The 25096-nt window shown below is 43.5% G+C and overlaps 1 protein-coding gene across 5 annotated transcripts in view; it reads left to right on the plus strand.

Annotated features, from left to right (window-relative positions):
• The window catches only part of NRXN2 (neurexin 2), an 899334-nt gene that overhangs the window by 437542 nt on the left and 436696 nt on the right, over positions 1–25096 (plus strand). For all 5 annotated transcript variants that reach the window (XM_088442540.1, XM_088442541.1, XM_088442544.1 and 2 more), the window contains 2 exons: positions 1133–1252; positions 15318–15705. In XM_088442540.1, coding sequence (XP_088298666.1) covers positions 1133–1252; positions 15318–15705 — 508 coding nt within the window. The remainder of the gene's footprint in view (positions 1–1132; positions 1253–15317; positions 15706–25096) is intronic.

The raw sequence follows: 25096 nt of genomic DNA on the forward strand, positions 1-25096 counted from the left end.
TTTTCTGTCTCTCTTTCAGTCTATCCTCCATTTTCCTTAATATCATATATGCTCTGTTATGTATATTGTTCATTGGTAGTTTTGTTCTTTACAAAATCAGAAAGGTCGGTGTCCCCAATATGTCCCCCAGCACACTACATTGTACTTGCAACAATACTTGAAAACTATATGGTAATAGAAATTCAGAGATATTTGTTACATGCCTTTGAAAATACATGGTAAGCCTCCAGGCCACTTCACGGCTTCTCTGATACTGGTGGTCCCTATACTGCATGATAACAGTACCCACTCTGGACCATGTAATTGTCTATTGTAAGGCCTCATGGTAAAGGCACATACAGTAAAACATCCAAATTCGAGAGCCAGCTTACCCCTGGGACCTCTAATTAGCACTATTGGAATCATAGATGGAACCAGCATTTGGAGGGCATGTTGATTCCTATAGTGCTAAGTAGAGGTCCCATGGGTGACTCCCAGGTAAGCTGGCTCTCAATTTGGATGTATTTCTGTATGTGTCTTTAACATGAGGCCTTACAATAGACAATGGCATTGCCCAGAGTGGGTACTGTTATCATGCAGTGTAAGGACATTCAGTATCAGAGAAGCCATAAAGTTGGCCTGGTGGCTTACCATGTAATTGCAAAGGCATACAACAACTGTCTCTGAATTTCTGTTACCATATAATTTTCAGATATTGTTGCAGGTACAATTTAGTGTGCTGGGGGGACATCCCCCTTTCTGTTTTATTTTAGTATTACCCATCCCTTAAATGCACCTGAAGAGTATTGCCAAATTGATTTGAGCACCTTCCACTTTGTTATGTTTGTAGTTTTGTTCTATACTCACTCCTGTAAAATATTATGCAAAATGTATCAACACAACACACACTATTATACGGTACAAAGATATACAATATCATAGAAAGTAAGCATCAACTAACCTTATACATTTACAAAACTTTTTTAAAAGGTACTTTCATTAACACATAGAAGAATAAAAGTCACTTACTAATATGTAACGTAAACAGAAATAACATATTATACATATCCCTATATCCTGCAGCTCTAGATACAGTTATGTGCTTCTTTAAATGTTGGTGCAATCTCTCACGCTGCAACCATGCTCCTTGTAGGTAAGGGCCCAGAGACATTGTTTGCGGGTCAGAAGCTGAATGACAATGAATGGCACACAGTTCGTGTACTTCGCAGAGGAAAATATCTTCAGCTCAGTGTGGACAATGTCACAGTTGAAGGTAGTTCATGTTTTCTTATTAATGGATTTTAATTATCCAAGTCTTGTCTTGTTGACCATCATCAATGTATTTGGTTGACTGGGTTTACATTTCTTATTGTCAGCCATTTGTTATTAGCCATTTGTTATTATTTGTTATTATTGTTATTAGTTAACTATAAATGAAAACTACATTTATATAGTCTTATACAGAATTACAATTTTAGACCCCATCCTCCAATCTGGGACATTTATAAAAAGAAAAAACTTGTAGAAATAAAACAAAGTTGCTGTTACATACAGTATAGCATCCAATCAGATATTACTTATTTATTTTTTTAAATCTGCACTAGAAAAATGGCAGGTGCTGTAGAACACAGGGCCTGATTCAGACCCGCTTTCAAGCGCTATGTGCTTGCAAGCTGGTCGATGGTGGCCCAGTGCGCACGTGCGAGCCCCGGAGCGAGCGCAAAAAGCACTCGCTCCGGGACTCACTACAAAAGGGGTGGCTGTCGATGTTGATCGACAGCTCGCCCCATTTTGTAGGCGTGGCGGGGGGGTGGCTTCACAAACGGAGGCGTTCCCATGCGAACGCCTGCCATTTGTGTGCGGCCCTACTGACATCACTAGTGATGTCAGTAGGTGGACCTCCTGCTCTAATAGTGCAGGAAGACTACTGGGGCTTGCGGCAACGAGACCCTACCGCAAGGGTCTCGTCGCAAGCCCGATGGTCGCGCTGGTCTTGACCATTGCGACCATCATCATGGCCGCTCGCATAAGCTGTGGGTGGTAACCCACAGCTCTGCGAACGGCCGAGAGGCCGCAACAAAAAAAAAACACATACCCTGATTCAGAGCGAGCGCTGGCTTTTTGCGAGCGGCTCTGAATCAGGCCCACAGTGTGTTTACTGTGACCTAGTTGATGCAACTTCTCACAGGTGCCCTGGCTGTATTAAGTGATGCCCGGGCTAACAAAGGTGCAGTAGTTGTTTGTACCTAGAACAGCAACTCATCAGATTGCTGACTTTACCACTGTGAGCTGATGAGCAGTACTTCTAAAGGCATGAAAGTTCATTCAAAGAGTATGCTCTGGCCTGTAGTATCAGAATACACATTTAGGGCCTGATACTGATTCACAAGTGCAGACAGCCGTGGCTGCCATATTTACTACAGTACCTTATTCTAATACGAGTATTACTTAATGCGTATAGTCATACAGCCCACTTACACCTACCCCATGCTGAGTGTAAAAGATCAGTTAAAAACAGGTGTTCCAATGGCATACACATGACTTATTATAGCACATAACAAATCTCCCGCAATACATCCACGACTAGGCATGTGCACCGGCCACTTTTCGTGTTTTGGTTTTGGATCTGGATCTTTCTTCGTGTTTTGGATCTGGATTGGTTTTGCCAAAACCACCCTTTCGTGTTTTGGGTTCTGGGTTTTGTGTTTTGGATCTGCATTTTTTTTAAAAAAAGCATAAAAACAGCTAAAATCACAGAATTTGTGGTTTTTTTCTGCTCCTATGCTATTATTAACCTCAATAACCTTCATTTCCACTCATTTGCAGTCTATTCTGAACACCTCACACCTCACAATAGTGTTTTTATGTCCAAAAGGTTGCACCGAGGTAGCTGGATGACTATGCTAAGCGACACGAGTGGGCGTCACAAACACGTGGCCCATCTAGGAGTGACACTGCAGTGGCAGACAGGATGGCAGTTTGAAAAACTAGGCCCCAAACAGTACATAATGCAAAGAAAAAAAAGAGGTGCAAGATGGAATTGTCCTTGGGCCCTCCCACCCACCCTTATGTTGTATAAACAGGACATGCACACTTTAACAAACCAATAATTTCAGCGCCAGGGTCTGCCACACGACTGTGGCTGAAATGATTGGTTCGTTTGGGCCCCCACAAAACAAGTTGGCAATTAATCTGTCCCTGCACAAACTGGCTCTATGGAGGCAAGATGTCGCCCTCATCCTCCTCATTCACCGATTCCTCACCCTCTTCAGTGTTGTGTACATCCTCATCCTCACAGAGTATTAATTCGTCCCCACTGGAATCCACCACCACAGGTCCCTCTGTATGTTCTGGAGGCTGGTCTCCCTGGAAGAGTTGATAATTCATTTTTATGAACATCATCTTCTCCAAATTTTGTGGAAGCAACCTCCTACGCCTTTCGCTGACAAGGTTCCCGGCTGCACTAAACACTCTTTCGGAGTACACACTGGAGGGGGGGTAACTCAGGTAAAATAGAGCCAGTTTCTACAGGGGCCTCCAAATTGCCTCTTTTTCCTGCCAGTACAGGTACGGACTGTCTGACATGCCTACTTGGATGCTGTCACCGATGTAATCCTTTAACAGACACACACACGCTTGTCGCTGCTGCTTTGAGGATGCAGGTGCGGCTATAGCCCACACAATTCACAAAGACAGAAAACAAAAGAAGAATTTTCTATTTTTCGTGGAGCGCACTTTGAGGGTTACACCACCCTTTAACAGACAGACGCACGCTTGTCGCTGCTGCTTTGAGGATGCAGGTGCGGCTACAGCCCACACAATTCACTAATACAGAAAAAAAAGAAGAATTTTCTATTTTTCGTGGAGCGCAATTTGAGGGTTACACCACCCTTTAACAGACAGATGCACGCTTGTCGCTGCTGCTTTAAGGATGCAGGTGCGGCTACTGCGCATACATTTCAAACACAAACACAAAAAAAAAGAAGATTATTTTATTTTGGTTGGAGTGCACTTTGGGGGTTACACCACCCTTTAACAAACAGACGCACGCTTGTCGCTGCTGCTTTGAGGATGCAGGTGCGGCTACTGCACATACATTTCACACACAAACACAGAAAAAAAGAAGATTATTTTATTTTGGTTGGAGCACACTTTGGGGGTTACACCACCCTTTAACAGACAGACGCACGCTTGTCGCTGCTGCTTTGAGGATGCAGGTGCGGCTATAGCCCACACAATTCACAAAGACAGAAAAAAAAGAATTTTTTTTATTTGTGGAGCGCACTTTGAGGGTTAGACCACCCTTTAACGGACAAGCCAGATGGCCCTTTACTTATGACACAGGCGCATGCTTGGCGCTGCTCCTTTGTTGATGCACGTGCAGCCACAGTGCACACAATTCACAAACACAGAAAATAATTCCTCCACCATTCTGTCAGTGGTGACAGTATCATATGCAGTGACAGTAGACATGTCAGAAATTGTTGGCACGTCCTTCAGTCCAGACCAGATGTCCAAACCGGCCCTTGACTTATGACACAGGCGCACGCTTGGCGCTGCTGCTGTGTTGATGCACGAGCGGCTACTGCGCATACATTTTGCACACAAACACAGAAAAAAAAGAATTGTTTATTTTTTGTGGAGTGCACTGTGGGGGTTACACCACCCTTTAACAGACTTATGGGACACAGGCGCACACTTGGCGCTGCTCCTTTGTTGATGCACGTGCAGCCACAGTGCACACAATTCACAAACACAAAAAATAATTCTTTATTTTGTTTGGAGTGCACTTTGGGGGTTACAGCACCCTTTAACGGTCAAGCCAGCCAGGCCTTTACTTATGACACAGACGCACGCTTGGAGCTACTTTGTTGATGCACGTGCGGCTACAGCGCACACAATTCACAAACACAAAAAAATATATATTTTTTAAATTTTTTTGGGAGTGCACTTTGGGAGTTACAGCACCCTTTAACGGACAAGCCAGCCGGCCCTTTACTTAGGACACAGGCGCACGCTTGGCGCTGCTCCTTTGTTGATGCACGTGCGGCTACTGTGCACACAATTCACAAACACAGAAAAAATATTTATTTTTTTTGCACTTGGGGGGAGCACCCCTGATGGACAGAGCACCCCCTGGACAACACTACAGCACCCCTTTAGGACTGGGACACTGCACAGGACTTTGGAGTGGACACAGCCCCTATGGACAACTGACTGCACAACACAGTCCAGCCAGCCCCTATGGACTTTGGAGGAGTGGACACAGCTCCTATGGACAACAGCAGCACAGCACAACACAGCCAGCCCCTATGGACTTTGGAGGAGTGGACACAGCCCCTATGGACAACAGCAGCACAGCACAACACAGCCAGCCCCTATGGACTTTGGAGGAGTGGACACAGCCCCTATGGACAACAGCAGCACAGCACCACACAGCCAGCCCCTATGGACTTTGGAGGAGTGGACACAGCCCCTATGGACAACAGCAGCACAGAGCAGCACAGCACAGCAAAACACTACACTGCACTACACTACACAGCCCAGCCAGCCCTAACTCCCATCCTCCCTCTTCACAGTCCACAGCCGAGTGAGAAAATGGCGCCGACGCGGGTACCTTATATAGAATCCAAAACCCGCGAGACCCGGAAGGCGGGATGATGACGTTTTGCCTCGATTTCAGATCCGAGTCAGGCGGGAAAAGTCGAGCTGAAATTAACCTGCTAGATTTGTCTGATTTAAACTTGCGTGGTAATCAGAATCAGGCCCTTGTTCTTACCTTACCAGCTGCCAGGGGCTGACTGGCAACTTTTAGCCTGGGGGGCAAATGCATGCAGGTGGCCCTGGCAGAGGAGTAGCGTGTGTGTCTGAAGAATATGCGTGCTGCGGCGCCCCCCCCCTCTAGTGTTCCAGGGAGGAGGCAGGTCCATATGAGATTAATGTAAGGTAAAAATAAATATTAGGGCAGTTCCCTGTCATAGTGCCCATATGCAGTGCCCCCGTGTGCCACAGGAGAGAACACCCTTATGCAGGCCTCCAGTAGTGCCCCCAGTAGTAGTCCCCCCCTTGTAGTGCCCCCAGTAGTAGTAGTAGTCCCCCCCTTTGTAGTGCCCCCAGTAGTAGTAGTCCCCCCATTTGCAGTGCCCCCAGTAGTAGTAGTCCCCCCCTTTGTAGTGCTCCCATTAGTAGTAGTCCCCACCTTGTAGTGCCCCCAGTAGTAGTAGTCCCCCCCCTGTAGTGCCCCCAGTAGTAGTCCCCCCCTTGTAGTGCCCCCAGTAGTAGTAGTCCCCCCTTTGTAGTGTCCCCAGTAGTAGTAGTCCCCAGTAGTAGTAGTCCCCCACCCCCCTTGTAGTGCCCCCAGTAGTAGTAGTAGTAGTCCCCTTATAGTGCCCCCAGTTGTAGTAGTCCCCAGTAGTAGTAGTCCCCTCCCCCTTGTAGTGCCCCCAGCAGTAGTCCCCACTTGTAGTGCCCCCAGTAGTAGTCCCCCCCTTGTAGTGTCCCCAGTAGTTGTAGTCCCCCACCCCCCTTGTAATGCCCCCAGTAGTAGTAGTCCCCCCTTTGTAGTGCCCCCAGTAGTGCCAGACACCCCCCCAGTAGACACACGTAATATAAAAAACTAAATAAAAAAAACACTTACCTGAATCCCCGCTCCCGCCGCCGCCATCTGCTCCTCCATCTGTCCTCCCGGGCCGGGCCGCTCTGCATTATGGGAGAGAGGTCATATGACATCATGACGTCTCTCCCATTGCCCACTGCGGGAGCCGGATGATGGAGTGGCTCCCGCAGTGGGCGCAGCAGCAGCTAATGAGAGTCTGACAGACTCTCATTGGCTGCTGCCTACAACAGTCAGTGTCAGTGTAGCGCTGACCGAACTCCGTCCGGTCAGCGCTACACACGCGGTGCAGTCTGTGTCACAGTGACACAGACTGCAGCGGCCCGCATGACGCTGCGGCCCGGGGGGCACATGGCACCCTGCCCCCCGGCCCAGCCAGCCACTGCCAGCTGCTTTATGAGGTCTATATATGAAGCAGTGATAACCCCTTTCTCTGTTTTTTCGCCATAGGACGTGTTTATCACAGCTTCTTCCTCTTTAGCAACAGGGTTACCGTATAGAAATCATTGATTTCTCTTGCAGTCTCTGTATTTTCATAGTTTATCGTGTCCCCATGGCCGGCTATGGAGACTGCCGTGCTACTCAATTTAACTAGCCGTAAGGCTTTATTTGGTTTCTGCCGGGTCAAACTACTGTACGCAAGCGCAGCCAATGCACATTTTACAGTAACATTTCACCGTGAGCCCATGGCTGCTGGGGTATTAGAGAAAACACTTGCAGAGGTGTGTGGCTTTTGGTGGGGCTTTGAAAGCAGCCCCATACTGGTGAATTGCAGAGCTATTATAATCGATATTGCTGCGATAACAGTGATACCGATTTTCAGTTAGTGCATCTTGTGCATAAAGAGACCCCTAACACATTTAGCAGTAATCTAAAAGCAGTAATCTAAAAGCAAAGCAGACAGCCCTACCCTGATACAATACCCTGATACAGAGGCAGAAGCCTGGTGATCTAACCATTCATTATGACCCTCATAATTGACTTGAAGGGTTATTTGTTGCATATTGCAGATTCCGCATAAGTTTCACTTCGTTTATATAATTTATAATATGCCTTAGCTCATACCTCCCAACTTTGGTAGTCCACTAATGAGGACAAATAGTGCACAGCAAATAGTGCATGCCAATGCTTCACAGACAGACAGTAGCGGCGTGGCCACATCACAATGGAACATTGCCAGACTAAAAGGGTGTGACTAGCGCTTCTCATGTTGGGCTACACCTAATACAATTCTCTAAAATCACAGAAAATAAATATACCCATGCTCGGTTTTACCCATATTGTGCATGGTATTGTACATGGTATCAGCTGCGTGGCAGTATTAATGCCATACATGTATACAAAACAGAAAGACTTTTGCTATTGGTGCTAACAATAGTATATTCATACTTGGCAACATTGAACTTCACCTGACTCAGATGGGAGGTGTCGGGGGTGGGGCTGGATGGATCACGTCATTAAGCCACGCCCATCACAGTAATTTGCTTTGACCCACGCATATTTAAATAAGAGGCTTGGACAAATTACGCAAATCTCATAGAATCGCGTCATTATGTCACGCCCTCTACTCACAGACCCGCTGATCTGCAACAAAAAACCTCCCCATTCTGCCCATTTCACTAGAAAGTGGTCAGATTGCGGGAGCAGTGCCTACCTTTCCGGAGGTGCGGGGGGTTATGTGAAAAATCGGGATCCTCCCGCGACTTCCGAGAGGGTAGGCATGTATGAATATACTGCAAAATCTGTGTGTATCTGGCAAATAAAAGCTTGGGGATTTTGTGTCACGCTCCCAGATTTCAGACTCTCTTACCTTAGCCCCCGTTGATTCTTCGCTGACTGTCTGTCCCCACCGACCATTCATCTCAGGATGTTCCTGTTTACTCCACTTCAGTAATATGTTCCTGCTGCATGGGGGCAGTCATCTTGCCTGAGGTCAGCTGACACCATTGCAGCCACTGACGGAGACTAACTTCTTACATGACTCCAGTATCCAATCCTGGTGCAGAGTGTCCTATATAAACCATTCCCAGGCACCTGTGTTTTGCCAGTTCAACTAGTCTTCTGAGGAGGAGATTCCTGGCTCCAGCATCTGCATTAACATGAGCAGCTTCCAACACTGCTAAAACACTTATAGCTCCACTCTGCAAATCTGAGCAATTCCCATATTGCTGTTTTACCCTGTTTCAGCACCTAACTAATTCTCAGTTGGATCCTTCTCTAAAGCTGGATACACACTAGACGATATATTGGACAATTTGACTTTTTGAGGCGAATCGGAATGACAAATTATCCACATCGTCCAGTGTGTATGCACTATTGCACGCTCCCGTGTGTCGTTTGTCGTATCTTCATGCCTGCCTGCAATGCAGGCAAATCTGAAGATCTGACGGCCATCACCATGGATTCAGCAGGGGAACGATATATATATCGGGCGGTCGTAGGCCAGTTCGTGCAGTGTGTACGGTCCACCCGATATATATTGTGCCATCACATCTGCCATAGCTGAGTACACACATCATCTAGTGTGTGGCATCAACTCTTAGCCATCACACCAGTATGCTGTCTGTCTTCTGCAACAAATTCTGCATTACGTCTTCATCCTGCTTTCAGTCTGCTGTTCTCACACTGCAGAATGTCACTCCAGCCTGCTGAATATATCTTCAATCCATAGTCACTCTGTGTGGTTACTTACAGCCTGCATTCTGCATCCAGCATTCCCGATTCCTTGCACTGTGCTAATGCTCTCCTGTGGTTCGCAGTGTGAGGTTCTGATTTTGTTGTGGACCCGGGGTGGTGATAGGAGCAGACACAGAAGCAGACTTAAATGAAAAAGTGGAGTTTTTAATAAGTGACTTAGAAGACATGGAAATGACAAATGAATAAAGTCCAAGTATAGCACTAAAGTGCACTTGATAACTGTAGTGGGGGTTAATGGGAATGTCCAGATAGTGACAGGCAGGAACAGTCCAGTATACAAATATGGTGAGCTGTAACAGAATGCAGGTATGATGAGCTGTAACTGAATGCAGGTATGGTGAGCTGTAACAAATGCAGGCAGAGGTAGTGAAGTCCAGCTGGGAGTGAACGGAGGCAAGGTGCAGGGACACAGCAGGTTCAGGTACTCAGGCAGGTGAGAGGGTATATGGAGGGTGCAGGGTAAGTCCAGCAGGTTGGAGCAGGCAAGGTTCAGGCTAGGAGCGTATTACAAGCAGGCAGGCAAGGCACAGGTACTCTCTCCTAGCCGCAGCTGAGAAACATGTTGCACTGGCAAAGGAAGGAAGGCTCTGGACATTCCTAAATACTCAGTGCCGCGCTGTGACTGGCTGGAATGAGCACATGATTTACCAGGATTGGGCAGCTGGAATCACATGGCTGCATGCAAGATGGCAGCGCCCATACTAACGGAACGGAAACACCGCCAGACCTCACCAGGCCTAGTGATAATGTGCCCGGACAGAACCACGCGCAGCCAATGCCCCTCGCCAAACACCAGCACCGCTGCCAGAGGCCCCCCGCCATAATGACCTCACAGGTAATATCCGGTGACTACCATGTCGAGAAACCCTGGCCGTGACACGCAGCCTTCCATTCACCAATATGCTTCTGCTTGCATTCCCTTAAGACCTGCTGGAAGCCTTGTTCTGTTGTCTATGTGTTACAGCATACAGTACTTATATACATCTTGGAGACTACTTGCACCCATTAAACCTGTGGACTTACCGGTTCTCTGTGTGCAGTCTTCAAGTAAATACCTGCAAACAGCTGCCCTCGTATGCTAAACCAGTGCAACTTCCAAAACATAATTTCAGTAAATTGTAACTTGAAACTTAAACTAAAAATCCAACTGGCTGAATTCCTCTCAGCACCTGTGCTGGATACAGACATCCAGCTTCCATTACAGACTCTACTTACAGAGGGCTCATGTCATAGCATATAACCTGTTCCTTTGGACTATCATAAAGTACTTGCACTCACTTTCAAGTATTCCAGCTACAACTCATCTGTCACCACACCTTAATGTGTATCATTTCACCTGCTCATTGCAGATTCCTGCCAATTATTCAAGTTGCAGTCTATCCAGCACCACCGGTCCCAGTCCGGTCACCAGCACTACCAGTTCCAACCCGGTTCCTGAGTTCTGCATTACCGGTCCCAGTCCGGTTCCCAAGTTATGCATTACTGGTCCCGGCCCCGTTCCCGGGTTACGCTTTACCGGCCCCAGCCAGGTTCCAGGGTTACGCATTACTGGTCCCAGCCCGGTTTCATTGTTAAGTATTACAGGTCCCAGCCCGGGTCCAAAGTTACTCATTACTGGTCCCAGCCCGGTTCCAGAGTTATGCATTACCGGTCCCACCCCAGTTTAAGTGTTAAGCTTTACCGGTCCCAGCCCGGTTTCAGTGTTACGCATTACCGGTTCTAGCATGGTTCAAGAGTTACGTATTCCAGTCCCAGTCCGGATATTGCTATGCTACTATGTTACACCCTAATACATTTGCGAGTTGAGGGACAAATTCCCATCTTTAAAATGTTTGAGAAGGTGCGAGTTTCTACTCGCGCGTTAACTCGCACCCTATTACATTCGGGATTGGCATGAAATACCGCCGGACCTACGGCGGTTCAAATCCCGACGTCGGAAGACCGGCACCAGTGAATATCCCGACAGCTCTAAAGGTAAGTATTAACTAACCTTACCCCCCCAACCCTAACCCTCCTTTAGGGGTGCCTAACCCTAACTTCCCTCCCTAGTGCCTAACCCTAACCCCCCTCTAAGTGCCTAAACCTAACCTCCCTTCCCCTTGCCTAAACGTAACCCTCCTGGGGGGTGGGGTGTCTTTCCCTAGTCCCTCCGGGAGCCCTAAAACATAACCCCCGCCCCCGCAACTGTCTGCGCCCGGCTTACCTTTGTTCAGTATGCCATGCGTCGGGTTCCCGGCATATGTCTAATGACAGGCCTCGGGATTTCTACACTTGTCATTAGTACCTTGCCTTGATTTGACAGTCGAGAAGCCAGTGGTCGGCATTTCGACCGTCGGCTTCCTGACTGCATCCCTTACATTCTGCCTATAATCTGAGAAATAGGACATAACATATATCAATATATTAATTAAACAGAACTAATACTGTAGATAACAAAAGAGAAAGTAAAAATAGATTGTGGTGGTAGATGTAGGTGGTGGGTGTATGATTGGTGTATTGAGAGCTGAACAAATAGGATAAAGAGAAGGGGAAGAATTTACCAAGCAGCAGTTTCTTTAAGCCACTGCTTCCCGGCGGGTTGCAGTCCAATATTTAAAACGGCACCCGGAGTCAGTATAAAGTCCGCCGGATTTTACACTGACTTCAGGTGCCGTTTTAAATATGTAGCTGCAACCAACCGGGAAGCAGCGGCTTACAGAAGCCGCTGCTTCATAAATTCTCCCCAAGGAATCAAAGGTGTAAATGAAAAAGAACAAAAAAGGCAAAAGAAATAAAAATACAGGTTGCTGTAGGAGAATGAATTGAAGTAGGGGTATTTAAATTAAGATACTATTACAATTATATAAAAGTAAAAGTAATAATAAAACAAATGGAATTACTATAAAAAAAGGGAAATAATGGTAAGTGTAATAATGATGGAATAGACAATGACAATTTCAAGTATAGATTTAATGATGATATAAATGAAAATATGAATTAGGTGATCTTACATAGATAACGAACGAGACTCCCGCATGCTAACTAGCTACGCAACCCCCAGCAGACAGGGGATCTCCTGTGCGCACAGGGCTTCCCTCACCTCGGACAACTTGTTCTAAGCTGGGACTCCCTGACTTCTACAGGTGCCTTTTCTTTCATTTCTCTGTCCTCTAATTGGCCAAAACCAGAACATTTGTGCTGCCTGCACTGCAAACAGCATCAGGGGACAATTGTAGCGGTGTGCCGATAGTAGAGACAGCCTACTTGTATGCTCTCTATGTTACAGAGCGGGGACTCTAATTTTCAGCCTGACTTTCACGTGTTACTGGAAAAAGCAGATCTCCGCACTGGGAAATACATTGATTCTATTATTTATTAACTCTTTAAGAACCCAGCAAACTGAGGGATGCCTCAGTAAAAAAAACTATTAGGGTACAATTACGTTTTTAATTACAACAAGGGACGGGGTGTTTTAATTCTATGTTTCAGTATATGTATAAATTCACGATTCAACACTGTGTATATGTATATGTTTAATTTCATTTAATCTCACCTTTCTTATGTGTTGTTTTATGGTTCACATTTGGGTTCAATTATCTATTATAATTAACATTTGGTTAAGTGTGCACATCGAGGGTATTTACACCTAGGTATTCACTTGTTTACTCGTGCTTGTTGTGTTCAGTCACATATTATATTGTTTTAAAAAATATTTTGGATCATGATTCTTGTCTGTTCTATGGGGCAATAATTGTATTATAGTCATATTAGTGAAAAGTTTTCCAGTTAGCTTGCTTACACCTGTCAGTGGACAGATTGAAGCTTGCTGGTACTAATACTACTGACTTATTCATGTTATAGGGTATATAAACCCAATGTTGTTCTGGCCAATTATGGTCAGTTATTACTTGTCTTGAACATATTTTAAATAAAATTTATATATATATATATATATATATATATATATATACAGTCAGGTCCATAAATATTGGGACATTGACAGAATTTTCAGATTTTGGCCTGTATTCACCACCACAATGGTTTTGAAATGAAACAGACAAGATGTGCTTTAACTGCAGACTTTTAGATTTAATTTGAGGGTAATTACATCCACATCGGGTGAACGGTGTAGGAATTACAACAGTTTCAATATGTGCCTCCAACTTTTTAAGGGGCCAAAAGTAATGGGACTATCAACTCAAAAGCTATTTCATGGACAGGTGTGGGCTATTCCCTCGTTATTTCATTATCAATTAAGCAGGTAAAAGGTCTGGAGTTGATTCTAGGTGTGACATTTGCATTTGGAATCAGTTGCTGTCAACTCTCAATATGAGATCCAAAGAGCTGTCACTATCAGTGAAGCAAGCCATCATTAGGCTGAAAAATCAAAACAAACCCACCAGAGAGATAGCAAAAACATTAGGTGTGGCCAAATCAACTGTTTGGAACATTCTTAAAAAGAAAGAACGCACCGGAGAGCTCAGCAACACCAAAAGACCCGGAAGACCACGGAAAACAACTGTGGTGGATGACAAAAGAATTATTTCCCTGGTGAAGAAAAACCCCTTCACAGCAGTTGGCCAAATCAAGAACACTCTCCAGGAGGTAGATGTATATGTGTCAAAGTCAACAATCAAGAGAAGACTTCACAAGAGTGAATATAGAGGGTTCACCACAAGATGTAAAACATTGGTGAGCCACAAAAACTGGAAGACCAGATTAGAGTTTGCCAAACAACATCTAAAAAAGCCATTACAGTTCTGGAACAACATCCTATTGACAGATGAGACAAAGATCAACTTGTACCAGAGTGATGGGAAGAGAAGAGAAGGAAAGGAACTGCTCATGATCCAAAACATACCACCTCATCAGTGAAGCATGGTGGTGGTAGTGTCATGGCGTGGGCATGTATGGCTGCCAATGGAACTGGTTCCCTTGTATTTATTGATGATGTGACTGCTGACAAAAGCAGCAGAATGAATTCTGAAGTGTTTCGGGCAATATTATATGCTCATATTCAGTCAAATGCTTCAGAACTCATTGGACAGCGCTTCATAGTGCAGATGGACAATGACCCGAAGCATACTGCAAAAGCAACCAAAGAGTTTTTTAAGGCTAAAAAGTGGAATGTTATGCAATGGCCAAGTCAATCCCCTGATCTGAATCCGATTGAGCATGCATTTCACTTGATGAAGACAAAACTGAAGGGAAAATGCCCCAAGAACAAGCAGGAACTGAAGACAATTGCAGTAGAGGCCTGGCAGAGCATCACTAGGGATGAAACCCAGCGTCTGGTGATGTCTATGCGTTCCAGACTTCAGGCTGTAATTGCCTGCAAAGGATTTGCAACAAAGTATTAAAAAGTGAAAGTTAGAATTAGGATTGTTTAGTTTGTCCCATTACTTTTGGCCCCTTAAAAAGTGGGAGGCACATATAGAAACCGTTGTAATTCCTACACCGTTCACCTGATTTGGATGTAATTACCCTCAAATTAAATCTGAAAGCCTGCAGTTAAATCACATCTTGTTTGTTTCATTTCAAAGCCATTGTGGTGGTGAATAGAGGACAAAATATGAAAATTCTGTCAATGTCCCAATATTTATGGACCTGACTGTATGTGTGTGTGTGTTTCTTCTGTCTAGCTATACATACCAGCTTGATTTTAGTGTAATAATAATAAAACTTAGTTTTAAATTGTATTGAGAAGGGTGTGCCCCAATATAGGAGTTTCTTTTCTCTTTTTCTGTTTTTTTATATAGATAAATATATCTAAGAATGGAAGGAATGGGTGAAGGGGTATTTTATACAAGAGCGAGATAGGTAGAATGTAAGATATAAATACAGTACAGTAATTAAGTAATTAGATGTGGACAAATATATAAATAAAATGTAGATATTCCATATATATGTTAAATGAGAGCATAAATGACAGCAAATACAAACTGTTTCTATGGTGTTCAGCCACAATATAATGCAATCTCGTATGAATTCAGTGATATTACATATTCTGTAGAGTTCTTTTTTACACATATCATGCTTGTCTCTGTAGGCCACATGGCTGGTGACCACACCCGACTGGAGCTTCACCACCTGGAAACTGGCATAATGACGGAGCGTCGTTTCCTTTCAGCTCCACCCTCAAATTTCTTGGGTCACTTGACTGCTCTACGCTATAATGGCGCCCCATATCTTGACTTATGTCAAGATGGTGAATTAGGCAGACGTTGTGAGCTCAATGCTCGAGCTGGAGGTCTCCGTCCACTGCTAGCTGATCCCGTAGTCTTTCGCTCAGGACCAGCCCATCTAGCCCTTCCTCGGCTCCAAGCCTACGCTTCTATGCATCTACTCTTCATGTTCCGTGGACGACACCCTGATGGTCTCTTACTCTACAATGGAGGTCAGGGGCCAGACTTCATTGCTGTGGAACTTGTGAAGGGGTGAGTGAAATTATAGATTTTCATTTTTGCATAATTTGAGTCTATTTTGGTATGGGTGCCTGTTACATAGAGCTTACTCATTAATATGTCATATAATATTATTGCAAGAAATATGTAGCATCAACAAGAATGAAGTAGACATATATTTATCTTTTCATTTATATAATATTTTAGAAAAGGATTCAGGGGCCTATTCATCATTACTAAAAAATCGATGGAGGTAATTAGGTTTAGAACTTGCATGAGTTCTACCTAATTACCGGAGGAATTCATCATTCCTCCTCTCCATAAGTATCCATTCTGAAAAGCTGTCATTTTTGCGATGACAGCCTTTCAGAAAATAGATACTATTCCCTATCTAACTTGCATTCACAAAAGCAGCGCATGCGCAGCGCTGATTACAGGTGCGGTAATTCTGTGTCCGTCTGCCCCTCTCCTCCCCTTCTTGCCACCTGTCAAAGGCTGCAGTCGCAGACCCTGACCTCCCGCCCGCCCCGGTCTGCAGCGGACAGTACGGCCAGACAGAGGGGGCGGGCTAAAGATTTTATTTTATTTTTTTCAACTTTACTGTGTTCTGCCGGGAGAACACACAGAGCAGCAGCCGGAGCCAGAGGAGAGACAAGGGAGCGACGGAGGGAGCCGAGTAGGACCTGCTCACGCTGAAAGCAGGTAAGTATAACCTGCTATACGACATCTGAGAATGGCGTATAGTAATACCATCAAATTCCGAAAATAAATAATTTTTGGAATTTGATGAATAGCTTCTACATCCCCAGTGGAGTGTGGAGTGTGGAAATTAACGCAGGCGGACTTAACCAGGAGTTATCAGTGATATCTCCTGTGTTAGGTGTGTTAATGAATACTAATAACGGTAATTAAGGAAAATGTCCTTAAAACTGTTATTTTAGTGTTGATGAATAGACCCCTCAATCTCTACTGTGATATTTAGTGACATACACACAAGTAGCTGGGGCTCACATATATAATACAGAATAATGTAGGCTCTCGATCTGAGTATGTAAGGGGTCACAGTAATACAGTGAGGAATAACAAAGACTGATCATACTCAAAAAGTGTGTTATTTATTTTATACTTGGCCTATTGTTCCCTTCTAAATACTTATTATGCAAAACAGTGGGGTTACACAGTAATACAACTATGACAATAATAAAAGGATAATTAGTAGTAAAATATATCCGTATCCAATAGTACAGTATCTTTCACATCTGCCATGCAGCTGCCTAATAGAGTGAGCTCCTTTGTTATACAAGCAATGTCTCTTTACACTCTGACCGCTCCAATGATAAGAGAGCATAAGGAGATGGCCTATCCAGAAAGTGGGAAGTAATGGTAATGTCATTTCTCATTTACTGAATGGCTTACTGCTCATCTTCTATAAAGCCACGATCATCACCAGACTGATGAGCAGTATTAAAGATGGGGCTGTGTAAATGTCAGTTTCATGTCAGTCTGTTTGTGTAAATGTCAGTATATGTTAGTGTCACACTACATATATCTGTGTATGTGCATCTGTGTACAGAATGTGTGTTTATGTGAAATATTAAGGTTTGAAAAATCATCAGAGTTAAGTGACATGTATATAAGCACCTTTGAGCTTTATATGGTCATGTATAACTCCTAATGTACAGTATTTATACTTCACACTACTGGGTGTATTCACCCATATATGCTATATTCTTACTTTTTTATTATATTTTAATGTTGTTACCAATTATTACAAATAATAGATAAATACATACAGAGTAACCAATGTGACCACCACAATAATAAAACTCTGTTGTTTTCAAATGACAATATCAAGCTACATATACACTTGACTTCAATTGTTGATAAACATATATGTTTCAAATGACACAGATTTAGAGCATATTTAAAATCCAGGTACATTTTTCAAAGTGTTTAACTGGAAGCACTCACTGTGGCATCCCGTCAGTCGGTATGCCAACGATTACATTACCGGCACCGGAATACCGACGCCGGTCAGAATTCCGGCGCTGGCATCCCGACTGCTGAGATAGCGAAGGTAAGTAACATGGTTGGGGGGAGTCTAGGGTTAGGTTTAGGGGTTAGGCACTAAGGGGGGAGGGTTAGGTTTAGGGTACGGGGAGGGGGAGGTTAGGTTCAGGCACTAGGGGGGAGGTTAGGCACAAACAGGGAGGGTTAGGGTAGGGAGAGGGGGAGGTATGTTAACCCTGTCGGGATCCCGGCGTCGAGATTCTGACTGCCAGGATCCCGACTGTCGGTATTTCATACCGGTTCATATCAGTGTAAATGTAACTTGTAAGATTATTAGAGGACATGTAACGAGTATATGAAAATAAATATATATATTGTATAAATAAGCTGTCATTGCTCAGCATTTAGAAATGTATCAGTATCCAATGTATATATACTGTACTGTATGAGAGGGTCTAACATGCATTTAAAAATACAATTAGATTGCTGGAAAAATGTATTACTTTATTGCCCCATCAGTTTGAGTCAGAAATGAACGTACATTACTGCATGCACGTATGTCTTACATAACATAACATTTTGTATTAATTTGTGTAGATCCATCTACTACGTTGCAAAACGTGGTCTAATGTCTATTAATAAAATAAATAGATATTTGATGTCAGTAACAAATAGCACAGGAGCAAATTATGTTCTTAAGAAACTGTTAAGCTCTAACCAGTATTTGCGGCTCTGCTTTTAGATCTAATTAAAACTGCATTACCTAATGTTTCATTGTATTGCTGTGCTCCTTCCCCTTTCATAATTGATCTCACAGTCCCGTTTGGAAACTGGAGCTGGGTGATGTCACGGAGAGCTTTCGGAGCTGGAAGACCTTTCACTCTTATCATATGTACAAAAGCTACCTTTAGAAAATTAGTGTACCTCTAAATTCTTACAATGATATCAACAGGTTTCTATTTCAAACCCAATTGGGAATCCTGTACTATGTATTGGATTATTTAGCATTCATATTGAACTGAATGTAACAGTGATCATCTGACAACCTTATTCCGGAGCTACAGTACAATAGATAGAGACAGTCTCTAATCCTGTACCAGTCTTATGCTCTGGTTTAAAAAGTCAGCACAGGCTACACCGCAATCTGAGCTTCAATACAAGCAGATATAATACATACCAACCAAAATAAGTGACATTCAGCACAGATAACAGTGATTCTGTAGGCGTACCAAAATCCTACCACCAAGAATGAAAAGTGATTACCCACAATCCCACACAAGGCATTAAAGTATACAGAATAAATTTCCCACCAGCACTGGAAAGATCTCAATTTCACTTTAAATGGATTGTACAATTAAGCAGCATAAAGTGAGACCTGTAAAATAGTGAGTGTTCCTTGCTATTCTGATTTGGCCAATCAGATGCCAACCTCCACAGTACTTAATGCTTCCCTTGTCTTTAATGCAATCTGGCTGAATAATGTCTGAACTGGCAGTCAGTGGCAAACGCAGGATTTTGAAAGGGGTTTTCCAAATACCAGAAAGAAAATCTAGCCACAATAAATATTTCATATACATATGTATATATATATATATATATATATATAAATATATATATATATATATATATATACAGTATATATATATATATATATATATATATATATTTGTTTGGATGACAGTCAGTTTGGCATTACACATACAATGACACAGACACGCAAACAGACACACTCTGACACAGACACCCACAAAGACTACGCACAGACACACACACCAACAAAGACACACTGACACAGACAGACACATACTGTACACGCACAGCTCTTCACAAAAAAACATAAGCACAGGCAAACAAGTGCAGCTTCAGTTATTAAAGAACACCCCCATTGGCAACCCCCCCCACGCACTGGCAATAACCCCCCGCTGACAGCCCCTCCCCCACTGGGCATCCCCTACATAACTTCACCTGCGGCTCCAGGTCCAGGAGAAAGCGTCGGGAATACAGTCACCTGATGGCAGCTCAGCCTGGCCTTCATGCAATGACCCATCAGAACTTCCTGGGTGGAACTGCGCGCTGCCGCAGCAGCTCCCCCTACATTAAACCAGCCCAGCTCCAGCCAGTGTAAGAGCAGGCACAGTTGCCTGAACTCCAGCTGCTCCTTTTAATAAAAAAAAAATGTTGTTCAGCTGCATGGCGATGGAGCAGTGGCCATGGGGGTTTCTAGTTACTCTGAAACCCCCCCTGCATGCGCGTATGGAGTGGCTATTCAGGGTGACTTGTTTCTGCAACCCTTTTTTATAATATTCTTTATTGAAGCACAAAATAATACACAAAAACCAAACAAATATAAGAAAAAAGATATAAGGAACGACAATATGATTACAATGGGCAAAGTTCAAGGTGAGCACAACTTATTGATAATAGAAACACTTTCAGTACAAAACGTAACCAGAAATCAGTGGACTCAATGTCATAATACATAAACATTTTTGTGCAGAAAATATCACCCCTTACATATGGGCTCCACTTCCAGAAAACTGCCCACCCTAAACAGGAATAATATGGGGTTGCAGAATAAGTTGTAAAGGCAACATTAATTGTATTGCACAAGTACGGTAATTACAGGTTGCCAGATCCTGACATTTCTTCCTAATAGACCACAGGAGGTCAACATAGTCAGCTGACGGGATATGCAAAGTTATCTAAACCAGCGCATGATCCAAGATGTTATACATTTCTGCCAAATGCAGTCAGATAACTGAAAGTTTCAAAATAAGTATATTATTAATTTGTGAAAAACAACGGTGTACTGCAGAATGGAAAGTATGTAGGTGGTCTAAGGAGTGCAGTAGTTAGCAGGTGTCCATTAAATGGTGAACAGAGGTGAAATTCCCCACTGTGGTGATGACAGATTCCACACAGGAGGGGTGTGGAGTGGTAGCACGTGTCCAGCCGTGTGTATTAGTGTCACCCACCCATAATAATAGATGTGGAATCTGGTTATGCCAAAATCTGAGAAAGCATTTGAGTTTGGTGCATATAAGTTAAACAAAGTTTATAAAACCTGACAGATATCTGTCTCCATGATGATATAATGGCCATCAGGGTCTGTAATATGGCGAACTTCCATGTTAAGTAAATGATGGCAGCAAAGTATGTGCACACCTCTGTACCTAGAAGGAAAATAGACAGATGTACAAGATCCTACTCAAGGAGCCTGCAAATCCACAATAAGGTATGTTGCTCTGGAGGCTGAGATCCAACAAGATGCTTGTAGAGGTTTCTCGAGCTTAAAGAGCACAGTCCAAGGATGTAGCATGTAGGGCTTTAAACGGGGCTGGAGCTAAGCAGAAAGGTCTTTCAGCCTATCCACTGAAGACAAAAGATGGTAGATAAAGTGGGAGAACTGGGCAAAGTGACCATCCTTGAGTGACCATCCTCGATCCCAGTCTGTCGAAGATGCACCTATATGGATGACCCTTCAGCCAAGGCTAAAACACAGGATAAGAGTGCAGCCAAAATGGGCAGAGAGATGTTGGACAGCAATCAGGCTCAATTCCTGCTCTGTTGAATTCCTGCCAATGCAGCAGGCAATGGCGGTCACTCACATCCTCGCTGAATAGAGCAGTCTTCCAGGGATAACAAGATACTCCACTTCTTCTAGGTACAGCAAAAGCTGTTACAGTGCGGTAGAAGACTTTACAACCACAATGGTTGCTTATGAGGCGATGCGGCCACTGACTCACAGAGAAAATGTATCCATACTAGCTGCACAGACACCAGAAGTCTGTATGAATCCCTTTTAAGAGCTGTTCATGCATTTTTTCTCATATTGAATAAATATCTGATCCAAGTGCCAGCAATATTGGCAATTTATAGTAAGAATAATTATGTAAATGCTTTTTCACAGAAGGTGCTATTATATTTTCTATAGTGGTACTCTATAATATGAAACCCATAGACTACCATTAATTATAGCTTTTCAGCTACTGTATTTTGCAAAAGAATGTGTCTGGTACAATTATTTACACAGTTCTGTAAGAAAGAAGAATAAGAAATAGGGACAACATTAGTTATTACATTTACAGTAAAGCTGGCCACACACTAGACCAACTTACATCCAACCAGCCAACTTGTTGATTGGTTGGAATGAAAATCTGGTAACGTATGGGAGTAACTGATGATCAGCAATTTGCTCCTAAATGCCAGAAAACAGATGAAAATGGTCGATCAGACAAGTTTGTTAAATGTTTGATCTAAACTATTTGTTCAAACAACAGTTTTGGTCCATTTTCCGGCGTTTGGGAGTAAATTGCTGATTGTCATTTGCTTCCATACCTTACCAGATTTTCATTCCAACCAATCAACTAGTTGGCTGGTTGGACAGATAATATTTAGATGTGTGGCCAGCTTAAGTAATGCACAGTGCTTTAGTGTGAATTAAGAGTTTTGCTTGACAATGCTCTTTATGTGCTCTGGTCAGCCTGGGAAATTACACTGATAACACTGTCATAGCAACACTTATTAGATCATTAATTCAGCTGGCTGTGGTGCGTTGTCAAGCTGGTTGCTACATATTTAAAATTTGCAGTTGTATTGTTGACCTGGATAGAACAAATGCAAAATAACCATTCTGATGAAAATAGTCCGCAATTCACCACATCTTTATAATAAACAAGAAAGTGTGTGCGTGTGTCTGTCTGTTTGTCCTTTATGTATGGCCAGAGCTTTGTACCTAGCTCCACCAAATTTGGCATGTTGGTGTAGATTGACCAGGATTAGGTTTTTGGCTATGTTTTTTTTTTTTTCATTCTTTATTTAGAAAGCTCACAGAGAAAAAACATGGAAAACAAATATAATAAACAGTACAGATGGGCCATTTTTTTTTTATGAAATAAGTATATGAGGGGGGGGGGCTGGTCAGTAAAGGGGGTGGAAGGGTGTTGGAAAAGGACTACCAAGGGAAGCAAGATATCATAGAGAGTACCAAATGATAGATAAAAAGCATTATAAGGAAAAAAATGTGCCATTTGGAGTCCAGGAGGGAAAAGTATTCAGTTAATTAATTAATTAGGGGGGGTTGTCACAGAGGAGTCGGATTGGGAGGAGCAGACTCAGCCATCGCGCATGATCACATATGGGTAGCGAGCGCAGGAGCAGAGGTGGCGAAGTGCTATTGTATGAGAGCCACTGAGCCCAAACCTGAGAAAACATATGGCCTCTATCATGAAGATAGTAGATAATGTTTTCCATTTCTGCTCTATGCCAGGTTTGTGATTTTAGGGCAGAGAGGGTTGATGGAACAGAGTTTTTCCAGTTACGAGCAATCAAACTTCTAGTGGCAACTAAAATGTTGGACAACAATTTAACAGAGCTGTTGCTGAGATCAGGAGGGGGGTAACTTGAAAAGAAGGTCCATGGGTCTTTCAGAATCGGGTCTCCAAAGACAGTATTCAGAAGAGCATGAACCGAGGTCCAGAAAGGTTCAAGAGCCGGGCAGGTCCATCAGATATGGGATAGGGTACCTCGGAGGCCACAGTCTCTCCAACAAAGGGGTGAAGCAAAAGGGAACATTTGGGAGAGCCATACTGGGGTATAGTACCAACGGTAATACAATTTGTAAGAAGTTTCTTTAAGGCTGGTAGAGATAGAGGTGTTAGCAATTGCCAGTCTCATGTCATCCCAAGCCTCTTAGTCAGGTGGAGGGCCAAGATCCATCTCCCAGGAGGATTCATGGGAATTAGTAGTAGGCAGAGCAGCATCAATGAGGATGCTGTATAGATGAGAGATCATCCCCTTAGACATGGAGCAATATTTACAAAGTCATTCAAAAGGAGTGAGGTCGCGGAAAAGGGAGCCTAAAAAATGTCGTATTTGGAAATATTCAAAGGGATTTAGGGATTGGGTTGGACATTGCAGTTGTAGGTCTGAGAGAGAGAGCCAGACCCCTTTTGAACAAAAATCAGCAGGAAATTTAAGGGATGCTGTTATCCACGATTTCGTGCGGGCCATATGTAAACCTTGGGGGAAATTGGGGTTACACCATATGGGGCTAAGAGGAGATATAGAAGTGATAATATCAAATTTAAGTGAGTATAAGACCCATATGTGTAGGAGAAATTTAAGTGTTGGAGGAAGATTAGAGGGAGGAGGACGGTGTTTCTTTTGTAAGCCCCATAGGGAAGATAGGTCTGAGGAATTAATATACCTGGATTCAATATTGAGCCAGGAGGAAGTTCCTTGGGGGGAGTAAGAGGAAACAATTTGGGAAAAATGTGAAGCTAGATAGGTAGAGCTTAAAATCCGGGAGACTTCTACCCCCTTTGGAAATAGGTTTTGTAAGGATGGATGAAGATAGCCGAGGGGGCTTACCATACCATATAAAATGGTTGATAGATTTCTGAAGGTTTTGAAGGAGGGTAAGGGGAACTGCTACTGGGAGGGTCTGGAAAAGGTACAGCCATTTAGGGAAAATAGTAATTTTGACTGTGATGATCCTGACCAGCCACAAGAGTATAAGCCATTTCCAAGAAGTTAGATCCGCTTGTCGTTTCGTAAAAAGCTGGGGAAAATTTTCCTGATATAAAAGATCATAACGGGATGTCAGGAAGACCACAAGGTATTTAAAATCAATTTTACAAAATCTGAGGCCATGCTCCTCCATATCCTCCATCAGGACGCTGAGGCCCTTAAATCCTCCTACAGCTTTAACTGACAACATAGGAAATGTTGCCATTTAAAGCTGTAGGAGGATTTAAGGGCCTCCGCGTCCTGATGAGGGATATGGAGGAGCATGGCCTCAGATTTTGAAAAATTGATTTTGTACACGGAGAGCGCACCATAGTGGTCTAATAAATTGTAAAGATTGGGTAAAGATATCCGGGGTTTAGTAAGGGTAAGTAAAATGTCGTCGCCAAAAAGGGCGATTTTGGAAGATGAATTCCCAACCTGCATTCCATGAATGCTAGGGTTTAGTCAGACAAGGGAGGTCAGAGGTTCTATCACTAGGGCTAAGATCAAAGGGGACAGAGGGCAGCCCTTGCTGGTGCCATTTGAGATGAGGAAAGGGATGCCGTTGATGGAAACAGTAGCAGAGGGAGTGGAATAGAGGGCCATGACACCAGTCAGGAAGTCTCCCGATATCCCAAATGATCGTAGGGTTTGGGACATAAAGGTCCAGGAGATCCTATCAAATACTTTTTCAGCATCGAGAGAAAGGACAACAGCTGGAATTTATGGTATGGATTAAGTCTATGGTCCTACGGGTATCCTGAGCTTGACTTCCCCGTACAAAGCCGACCTGATCATAATGGACCAAGGAGGGAAGGACCTGGTTAATTCTATTGGCTAAATTTTTAGCATATATTTTAACATCTAGGTTGAGAAGGGAGATAGGCATATAACTAGCACAATT

Source organism: Taudactylus pleione, unplaced genomic scaffold, assembly GCF_031769625.1.
Source record: "Taudactylus pleione unplaced genomic scaffold, aTauple2 ptg000313l, whole genome shotgun sequence".
Lineage (NCBI taxonomy): Eukaryota > Metazoa > Chordata > Amphibia > Anura > Myobatrachidae > Taudactylus > Taudactylus pleione.